The following is an 11,120-nucleotide window of genomic DNA, read 5'->3' on the forward strand; positions in this document are numbered from 1 at the left end:
AGGAATAGTTGACCCAACCATGAAAATATGCTGACAATTTACTCACCCTCTTATGAGTTTGTTTCTGCATCAGAATATATTTGAAGAAATTTAGTGTTATGTGACTTGCTCAGCAATGGATGCTCTGCAGTGAATGGGTGCCGTCAGAATGAGAGTCCAAACAGCTGATAAAAACATCACAATAATCCACAAGTAATCCACACCACTCCAGTCCATCAGTTAATGTCTTGTGAAGAGAAAAACTGCGTTTTTGTATGAAACAAATCCATTAAGATATTTTTAACTTCAAACTGCTGCTTCTGGCTAAAATACGAGTCTTCCTTTAGTGAAGAAGTTGTCTCGTCTGAATCAAGGGAGAAAATAAGCACAGATCAAGCACTGTTTACAAGCAAAAACATATATTTGGGTGGATTTTGATGTGAGAGATGATAGGAGATGCCTTTGCAAGTCATTAACTGATGGACTGGAGTGGTGTGGATTACTTGTGGATTTTTGTGATGTTTTTATCAGCTGTTTGGAGTCTCATTCTGACGGCACCCATTCACTGCAGAGCATCCATTGCTGAGCAAGTGATGTAATGCTACATTTCTCCAAATCTGATGAAGAAACAAACTCATCTACATCTTAGATGACCTGAGGGTGAGTAAAGTTTTAGCAAATTTTCATTTTAGGTGAACTATTCCTTTAAAACTTGTGCTTTAAATATAAATATCATGTTCTTCTTACACCATTGCATGTCCAGCACATATCTTCAATAGTGTTTTAAAAGCATCCCAAAATGAAGATGGCTTATGATGTGTGTGTTTGGTTTCGGTTTTAGTGTATTAAAATATATATCTTACAATAAATGCGTTATACACTTTTACAAACATAGTCTAATAACTTACATTTTCTTGGTGCAGATATAAATACTAATGCAATTTACAGTTATTTATGTGGAAGACACTTTTAGTCAAAGCAACTTTCAGTGCATTTAAGGTAGCCTATACATTTATTTAAGAATAAATGACAAATAATTGCATTTAAAAGTACGTAGTAAAAATGATTGATATAAATGCACATACATTATTCATTTAAATATCTGACATGATAGATACAGTACAAACTCTCTCGCTCTGATTGAGTGTTTGTAGACGTACATCTGAATATATTTGTGTCACGAATCCGGTCCATGAACTTCCTTCTGCTAGCCATCAGAGGTCACCCTTTCCGATTTCATTGACTCTCGCACTACACACTGTTGCACATCACCCTGGACTACATATCCCATCATCCATTGCACTGATTGCAGATTTCTCCCTTAGTCTTGCCCCTTCTGATTCTGTCTGCAGTTCATCGACCCACGCTAGCCCTAGGATTATTCTTGTGTCTTGCCCGCCATATACCTGTCTGCCTCTGTTTGACCCTGCCTGCTTTATGACCACGTCTCTGTCATCTCCACAATAAAGCTTTGCGAATGGAACCGCACGTCTCACGTCTCGTCAGCCCCGTTACAGAATACTCGGCCACACAAGGATCCAGCGGCTTTTCAAGTGGACATTGGCCAGGTATGGACACTGCAAGGCTGTTGTTAGCCCTCGAGGAGGGCACACGCTTGATTGAGACTTACATTCAAGAATATCTGGACATTGCTTATTACTCTGATTTCCCGGATTATGTGTTGATAGACTTTTTCTGTGAGGGTATTAATCAGCCACTAAAATCTAAACTCATTCTCGAGGGTCCGCATTCATCACTGAGTTGTTTTTTGGACTTTGCCTTGTTGACTGTTTGCTCTTTATTCACTGTGGGTATCGCGGAGGAACGCAACCCCACACTTACTCCTGTAATGGCCTCCGCACTAGATTGCGTTCACAAAATGGCGGCGACAGAGGAGCTTGATCACAAAATGGCGGACACAACAGCGCCCCATCAAGTCACAGTTTATGATCACGAGTCTAGTCAAGTCACAGTTGATAGTTATGAGTCTAGTCAAGTCACAGTTGATCGTCATGGGGCAAATCAAGTCACAGTTTATGATCATAAGTCTAGTCAAGTCACAGCTGATAGTTATGAGTCTAGTCAAGTCACAGTTGATCGTCATGGGGCAAATCAAGTCACAGTTTATGATCATAAGTCTAGTCAAGTCACAGCTGATAGTTATGAGTCTAGTCAAGTCACAGTTGATCGTCATGAGTCAAGTCAAGTTACAATTCATTATCATGAGCCAGGTCTAGTCACCGCTGATCTTCCTGAGTCAAGTCTAGTCACAGCTGATCTTCCTGAGTCAAGTCACAGCCACAGCTGATCTTCCTGAGTCAAGTCACAGCCACAGCTGATCTTCATGAGTCAAGTCAAGTCACAGCTGATCTTCATGAGTCAAGTCTAGTCACAGCTGATCTTCATGAGTCAAGTCTTGAATGTGTTTGTGATTTGCCTTCTGCTCTCAAACACATGCATATGAGACTCAAGCATCCAGTGAGTTTTTCTTCTTTTATTTTTTTTCTTGTAATGTGATACAGGGTGCTGTCTGCAGTCTTCAATGCACCACGCGGTGATGGTCATCGCTCTGATCTCATGTGACTGACAGCAGAGGCTGCTGAGAGTTTCGTCATTTGGCTGCAAGTTCTGCAGCATTGAAGCAAACGATTGAGCTTGTGTTATGCAGTTCTCGTCAAACTGTTCTTTGATGATCCTAGACCAGGGTTGTCCAAACTCGGTCCTGGAGGGCCGGTGTCCTGCAGAGTTTAGCTCCAACTTGCCTCAACACACCTGACTGGAAGTTCCTATGCCTAGTAAGAGCTTGATTAGCTGGTTCAGGTGTGTCTAATGAGCGTTGGAGCTAAACTCTGCAGGACACCGGCCCTCCAGGACAGAGTTTGGACAGCCCTGTCCTAACGTCTTGTCAGCCCCGTTACATTTTGAATGTGTTTGTGATTTGCCTTCTGCTCTCAAACACATGCATATGAGACTCAAGCATCCAGTGAGTTTTTCTTCTTTTATTTTTTTTTCTTGTAATGTGATACAGGGTGCTGTCTGCAGTCTTCAATGCACCACGCGGTGATGGTCATCGCTCTGATCTCATGTGACTGACAAAGCATTTTGACTGTATGGTGTATTTGAGTTGATATGGTTAAGCTTCTTTGGAAATTCACAACTATAGCAACAATATAGCGATATATATTGTGACACGCTGTCCATTTCTGATGACTTGTTAGGCCTGTTATGAGTATACATATTTGAGCTGGTCTGCAGGTATCGAGTATCATATGGCAACAAAGGTTACAGTATTGGGTTACTAACAGATGCTCATACACTTCTGCTCTGTCTCCGTTCCTCGTGTCGGTGTTCTGATCATCTGTCAGGTTGTATTTTGAGATAATGACTGCCTGACTGTACATTATCTCTTACAACATAAAACAAAATTATAATATGATATATAAATCTTCATAAAAATGGAAATAAAATACAAAAAAAGTCAAACAAAAATGCTACATAACCACATACAAAGTAGATTAAATACTAAATAGAATAAAAATAAATCTAAAATAAAATGTTAGATAAAAAATCAAATAAGTGAATTGTCTCTTTGATTAATTGTGTATATATATAGTTTATATATCAGTGTTTATTTTGAGATAACGGCCGGTTGATTATGTCCTACTTGTGGTACAACATAAAATATACAATTAATTTATTCATAAATTAAGTATTATATTGAGATATTCAGAAAAAAACAATTCCAAAAAAAAAAGGAAATTAATTACTAAATAAAATAAAAATAAATATAAAAAATGAATTATCTTGTTGATTAATAATATATAACCAAATATACATTTGATGACCCTGTCAATGTTTATTTTGTGGTTATAAGTGGCTGACTGCAAATTATCTCGACATACAACATACAAAATGATGTATTACTACATTATATCTAGTATTATTAATTATAGTGAAATGTAATAAAATATATAAACAATATAATAATAAATTATATTAAATATGTTAACAAATATAATTCTAAATAAAATACAAAAATAAAAAATGTAAAAAAATGTACAAAGTAAATACGAAGTAAAATATATATATATATATAAATGAACTGAAGTGTAGCTTCATGCATGAGCGCATGAGCACGTGGTTCGCGGTCAGCTGCGCTCTGACGTCTGCAGCGCCCGCGGTCGGTCACGTGACTGGTGGACGCAGCAGCATGGCTCTGCTCTTCAGCGATGAGGAGATCCAGCAGGCCTGGACCGAGCTGGACGAGCCGCAGCTCGACGGAGGATGGGAGCTCTTCACCGAGACCATGAACGTCAAAATATACCGACTTTACAACAAGGTGAATATAGGACGAATGACACGACGCTCACGCGCTGTCACAACAATGCAGCAAAGCGACCTGCCTTCTGCTTTACAATGCCTTGCAACCTTAAACACAACAACAACGAAGTATATACTGTCTAACATATTGCAGTGGTTGTTTCTGATTATTATTATAAACAAAACTGCCGTACAAAATGCTCAAAGGACATACATTCTTCTATATAGTATTGGACATACCGTACGTAATACTGTATACATTATTATATAATGATAACATAATGGTCGAATTTATAAGCTTCAAACTCGCTTTAAAGTTGTGTTCCAGGGTTATTGTACAACTAAATCTAAAGACATAAGGGTAAACGTTGAATGAATGAATGAATAAATCTCAGTTTATATTTAGTATAACTTTATGTACAAAAAAAAATTCTAACTGAAATAAAAATGAATAAAAACTACATACACATTAAAAAAAAGAATACAAATGACAAAAACACAAAAGTGTTTTAAATAAAATAAATGGAAAATATAAAAAATAAACACTATAAATATTAATAAAACTATTATCTCAGTGATGCTAAACATTCTTAAAACATTTCTAGAAAATAAAAGGCATAATAGAGGAGACCAGGGCAAGTTGACACACATGTTGTCGTACTCCATGTATTTTAATGAATAGAATAATTTTGATCAAATGTCCAAATACACAGTTGTTTTCTTTGAATCAACATACTCTTCTAGTTTTTGAATTAGAATAATTTGTGACAGTTCTGTCCTCTAAACTGAAATTCCAGTATCATCATATTTTTAAAACATATTGTATTAATTATTATGAGTAATGGTTTTCGATTTCCAAATCTTTCACCCCCCCCCATTTATCCTTGCACATCTGTCATGTATTACCTCATATTTCGTTATTTGTATATAATATTTTTGTTTTATGTGCTGCTTAATTGCAGGTTTCATTGTGACAACTTACCCCCATATAAGAAATTGGCTTTTAAAAATAAATAAGCCCTGACATATATTCACTTGAGTTGAAAATTTTGTCTCATATATATATATATGTATGAATGTGTGTGAAACCACAATATGTGTTATAAATTCACTGATTTCATTGTGTTTTATAAAATATATACATAGTATTTCAAAGTTCTGTAAGGTGATTTGCCTCACTGACTTCACATCCACATGTTTTAATGATTTCTAAGTAAAAGCATACAAGCAAAAGCAAGCATGACTGATGCATCGGGATCAGTTTCCCCTCTCGTGCATCCATAACAGCGCACATGTGAGTCATGTATATCATGTTCCGCGTTACAGGCTCTGGCTGTGATCTGGGTCGTGTTTTTGTGATGCATTTGTCTTTAATGTCATGTTCAACAGGAAACGGGTCTGTACGAGTACAAAGTGTTCGGTTCTCTGACCGGCTGCGCTCCAGATCTCTGCGCAGATGTTTACATGGATCTGAGCTACAGGAGACAGTGGGACTCGTATGTCAAAGGTAATTATGAGTGGGAATTGTTGATCTTTCACAGCCAAACATCTTCATGAAACCATCATTTAGAACTGGCTAGATTACTTACAAACTGTAGTCCATTACTGATTTTAGATTACGTGACAAAAAGTGTACAGTATTCGGTAATGTAATCCATTACATTACACATTTTAAGTAATATAATCAGACTACTTTTGGATTACTTTTAGATTACTTTTGACCTAGCTCGTATATCACATTGATTTAAATAGGATAATGTTGTGCCATATTGATATAAAAATATAAAAAGGAAGAAAATATATTCTATGTGTAGTTAGGGATGTAACGATTAACCGCGAGCCGGTTGAAAATTGATTCAAATACGTGACGATTCAAATCGGTTGAGATGCTAAACAAATCGCGTTTCATTTAGGGGTAGGAGTTTATATGAATGCATGTCTGAAGGGAAGTTACTGTCTTTAGAAAAGTTTAGATGGTATTTTTTCTTTTCATCTTGCCTCTGTATAACGCATATTATAGTTCATAAGTGCAGCGCTGCTTTGTTTACAGCTGAAAGCAAGGAAAAGCTTTAAGCGCCACCTGCTGGCAGAGAGTGAATCTGCATCTCATTCAGCTCGTCTGCTGTTTTGGTTTCATGCAGATATTTTTATGTATAGTTTCACAAAACTGAAGTCAAACCATTCTGTTTTTGTTTCAAATTTCTAAATTATACAATCTAATTTAGATTAAAAACTGCTAATGTTGCATCTTTGTTTGGATCATGATTAAAATGCAGTGGTTGCCTCTAATTTTACATGGGAAGAGCACAGACAAAGCCTTAGTTTGTTTATATGAAGAGATTTATTTGATTTGTGTTATTTATTTGATTTTCGGGCATGTTTTAAAATTTACATTTACATTTACATTATATTTAAATTTAGTCATTTAGCAGACACTTTTATCCAAAACGACTTACAAATGAGGACAATAGAAGCAATCAAAACCAACAAAAGAGTAATTATATGCATGTGATATATTAGTATATTATTATAGTGTTATATTTCAATTTCACTAAGAAATGTGCAGCATTTTGTCCAAGCAATAATAAAAAGACACATTTAATTTGTCTTAAATCTCATTTTGTTAATTAAAAAAAAAAAAATCGTGAATCGAATCGTGAAATCAAAACCGTGAATCGAATCGTGAGTTGAGTGAATCGTTACATCCCTATGTATTGTTATTAATAACATGAAGTGCATTGACTATTACATCAAGGGTTTTTTTTCCCGTAATGACATTAAATAATAAATGAAATCAAAAACAAATCAAATAAAAATAAATCAATTTATCATTCAAATAAACAATTGCTTAAAAAGGTGAAACACTTTATTTGTTTACCTGAATGTCATGTGACAAATGAGGCTTTTTAGTATATATTAGGTAAAAGAGGTTCAGCTGACCCCCCCAAAAAAGAGAGAGAGACTCCCTGCATTACATGTAAATAAGAAATAACGTACATTTGTGCATTTTAATGTGTGTATGATGTAATTGTAATCGTATAATCACCGTGAGTATTTCACCGTGCAATATGATCGAATTACAAATACTTGTAATTAGATTACATGTAATCCAGATCACCTGTAATCAGTTACTACCCAGCGCTGCCATCATTACATCAAAATTCACCCTTCAGTCTCAGAGTTACGTTAGTGTGAGTCTCAGTATTAGGCTACTTGTAAAGCAGGTTTAGACAAATTCCTGAAGTTGTGAATCATCACTGAAGAGATTACAGTTGATACACCCATTTCTCTAGCTATGCAGCTCAACAGGCTTTTGTTTTGGTTAAAAAACGACAATGTGTTAACTTGTGTTCAAAATTTCCACATTTGGCTTCATGGCGCTCAAACAAACTGTCGCCCACTTGAAATGCGTCATAGGGCTTGTTCTTTTTTTTTGTGCACTTTTCTAATGTTTTTTCCATATTTTGAAGTTCCTCCTGTTGCTGGTGGTCAAATTCAATCAGATATCGCAGGTAAATGCACTTATACGTCTCGTAGTTTAGTGTTTAGACTGATCCAGTGCTGTGTTTATTCAGTAGTTTGTATGTGTGTAGATTGTGCTAGTGATGTGGGTTATACAGTATAGCCACACAGGCCTTTATACATAGAGTTTCTCAGTAGACTGATCCAGAATCAGATCCATCAGTCTGTATAAGATCAGTCGTAATCATGTGAAAGGCAGAAACTGACCCTGGATCAGATTTTTGTCAACTGAACAGTTTTCTTTTTTTTTTTTTGACATCATAAAAGCTCAGCAGCTTTTACTGTTTAAGTAACAATCGAATAGTAGAGCTCCAACTTCATGCTTAAAGTGGTCTACATACCATGTGTAAAAACAAGTTAATGTGTAAAATGATCAATAAGGAGCTTGATCTGTTCTCTCTGGATCCCGGGAACTATTAAACCATCTTTAGCAGTCACTTCGGTCTGTGTTTGTGCTCTGGTTCGAGACATGAAATCTGTTTTCGCTGTCCAGAAGATCTGCTCTACATGACCGTCCATCTCAATCTCCATATTGCATTGAGCTTTTTTTCTCATCCTGGACTTATTTTGTAGTTGCATGAGAGTGCATTTGTTGAGAAGCTGTATGTTTAATGTAATCAGCTCTTTGGTTTTTTTCTCAGTTGTTAAGATGTGACGCGGTTGGGTGGTGTATTTCCCGCAAACACAAGCAGAGCATGAACGTGTGCGTGTGGGTGGAGTGGTGTTTTATTAGAAACACATCTCTGGCTCCAGACGTGCATGTGTTTGAGCTGATCTCTCATGAAGAGCCTCATGCATCTGTGCTGCAGTCCTGATGGATGTGCTCTTTTCCTGTGGGTGTTTGTTTGTGGCATAACTCTCCAGAAATCCCACCCAAACCCTGCTTTATACACACAAAGCGACCTCCAACTCTCCATTGCATAACAGCCGTTTACGGTTTTTATGACTTTGCGCTCCAGTGTCATTGTTTTCTTCAAATACACGCTTCAGTCGGACTGCAGGAGTTGTTTTGAACATCATGTTTTCGTTCAGTTTCTCTTCTCTGTAGTTTTGCCCGGCTCGTGTCTGATTTCACTGAATGCAGATCTCTGTGTTGAGTAATTTTCTCCTGCTTTGTCTTTTAATTGCTTGGTATGAATATTGTGTAGGACCACCAGAGCGCTGAAAGTTGGTTTGTGTTAAATCAGTCAAGAATCGCTTGTGATTATAATCACACGTAAACGCCTTCGCCTCCACCCTTGTTTGCTGAATACATCATCGTTTTCAAGCTAGATACGCCCGTGAACTGTTCAGACCTGGAACGAACCCGCCCGTGAGCCTATTGAGAAACTATTATAGTGCTTATTATTATTATTTTCAATCGGTTTTATTTTTTTATATAATTATTTTGTTTTCATTTTAATTTTGGTTTTAGTCTTTTTTTTGTTGTTGTTGTTGTTGTTTATCAACTAGCTAAAATAAAATATTTGTTTTTTAAAATATTTTATTTTACATTGTATTAAGTTTATTTTTGTTTTTATTTTAAGTTCTTTGTTTTTGGGAGATTTGTTGTGTTTTTGTCATTTTTATATTTGTTATTTTTCTTGGCAGCTAGCTAAAATAAAATGTTTATTTTCATTATTTTCTTTTCTTTCAGTTAAAGTTGATCTGTTTTCATTTTAAGTGTAGTTACATTTTTAAAAACATTAAAATGCAATGACACTTACATTGTCGTCGCATTTCATGCGCCACTGACGCACACCTAAAATTCTAATCAGGGCTGGATTTACGCATAAGCATTCTAGGCACGTACCTATGCTTACTCATCCAGGGGGGGCCCAAACACAATGAAGAGCTATATAATATTTTTTTTATACAATGGGATGTCTACAACAGTAAAAAAAACAAAACCCCAGAAGACATTGAGCAAATAAATATAACAAACAATAGGGTAAAAATGGCAAACTATTTCCATGTCTTTCACCTTTTTTATGCAGGCTACGGAAATAACGCTTTCTTTCTCCCGTTCTCTCTCACAGACGCACACACAGTACAGACACGCACTCGCGCACACATGCGAAGACGCAAACAGAAACTTGTTGTCAGAGCTGCGGCTGACCCGCGAATTTATCAATAAAAGAGTTTCGCAGCTTGAAAAGCTACATGTCTTTTCTCAGTAGAGAGGTTCTTGATGCAGTTCAACTTAAAGATTCGCTATTAGTAGACGCTGCTGCTGCTGAACACTGCTGAGAGACGCACAGATGCAAGTATTCACACGCACTTAATCTCTCCCTCTCTCTCTTTCACTCTCTCTTTCTAATAACTGAGTTAAACTGCATTAATAACTGCATTAACCTGCATATCAGTGGCTCAAACCTCTGTAATTAGCTCTAAAATAACGTTTTGGAATTTGCAATGGAAGGTTTGGGATGAGGTGCCTAAAAAATTAGCTAGTTCAACACACAATATTTCAGGACGGAAACATATCAAATGTCTTGAAACAAATCATCTGAACAATTGATGTGTGATTGTGATTCCAGGCCGTTAAAATTATTAGAGAAATAATGCACTCCTGAAGTGGTTATGTGGCCACGTCGCCGCGCCTATTAATGGAAAAGGTTTGGGATGAGGTGCCTAAAAAATTAGCTAGTTCAACACACAATATTTCAGGACGGAAACATATCAAATGTCTTGAAACAAATCATCTGAACAATTGATGTGTGATTGTGACTCCAGCCATTAAAATTTGTATAGAAATAATGCACTCCTGAAGTGGTTATGTGGCCACGTCGCCGCGCCTATTAATGGAACGGTCTTTCTCAGTTCTCAAACAAATTAAGAACTACATTGGATTTTTATTGACTGAACGCAAGCGCTTATTGTGATAGAAAACACTGTAACGGTTTCCACTGATTAAGAAATATTTTTGTTTGCTTGAGTGGTAATATTAGGCCTATTATATTAATAGGGAAGGGGGGCCCCAAATTTTTTTTTGCCTATGTCACGAAAAGAGGTAAATCCGGCCCTTATTCGAATGCAACATTCGAATGTGAAATATTCGAAAAAAAAATTGACAGCCCTAATATACAGTAGTCAACATTTGAAGTGGATCAAAACCTTTCATCAAAGTTGTCCTAAAACCTAAAACCAAAATGTGTTCTTGTCTCAGGACAACTTTGATAAACTTTTTTGATCCACTTCAAATGTTGATTACTGTATGTGTAGAGATGTGTATGCTTTTAAGTCTTTTAAATTGTATTTTATTTCAGCTAAATTTGATTTTGTTTTCAGTTTCATTTTAAATTTTGTCCACCCCCAAC

General features: G+C 36.3%; 1 protein-coding gene across 1 annotated transcript in view; it reads left to right on the plus strand.

The window, feature by feature from the left end:
- Positions 1-4,096: 4,096 nt before the first annotated feature.
- LOC107601560 (phosphatidylcholine transfer protein-like) overlaps positions 4,097-11,120 on the plus strand; it is a 9,123-nt gene continuing 2,099 nt past the window's right edge. The window contains exons 1-3 of the mRNA XM_016293794.1: positions 4,097-4,318; positions 5,689-5,806; positions 7,770-7,811. Of these exons, the coding sequence (XP_016149280.1) occupies positions 4,097-4,318; positions 5,689-5,806; positions 7,770-7,811 (382 nt within the window). The remainder of the gene's footprint in view (positions 4,319-5,688; positions 5,807-7,769; positions 7,812-11,120) is intronic.

The sequence above is a fragment of the Sinocyclocheilus grahami genome, unplaced genomic scaffold (assembly GCF_001515645.1).
Source record: "Sinocyclocheilus grahami isolate Dianchi unplaced genomic scaffold, SAMN03320097.WGS_v1.1 scaffold307.1, whole genome shotgun sequence".
NCBI lineage: Eukaryota > Metazoa > Chordata > Actinopteri > Cypriniformes > Cyprinidae > Sinocyclocheilus > Sinocyclocheilus grahami.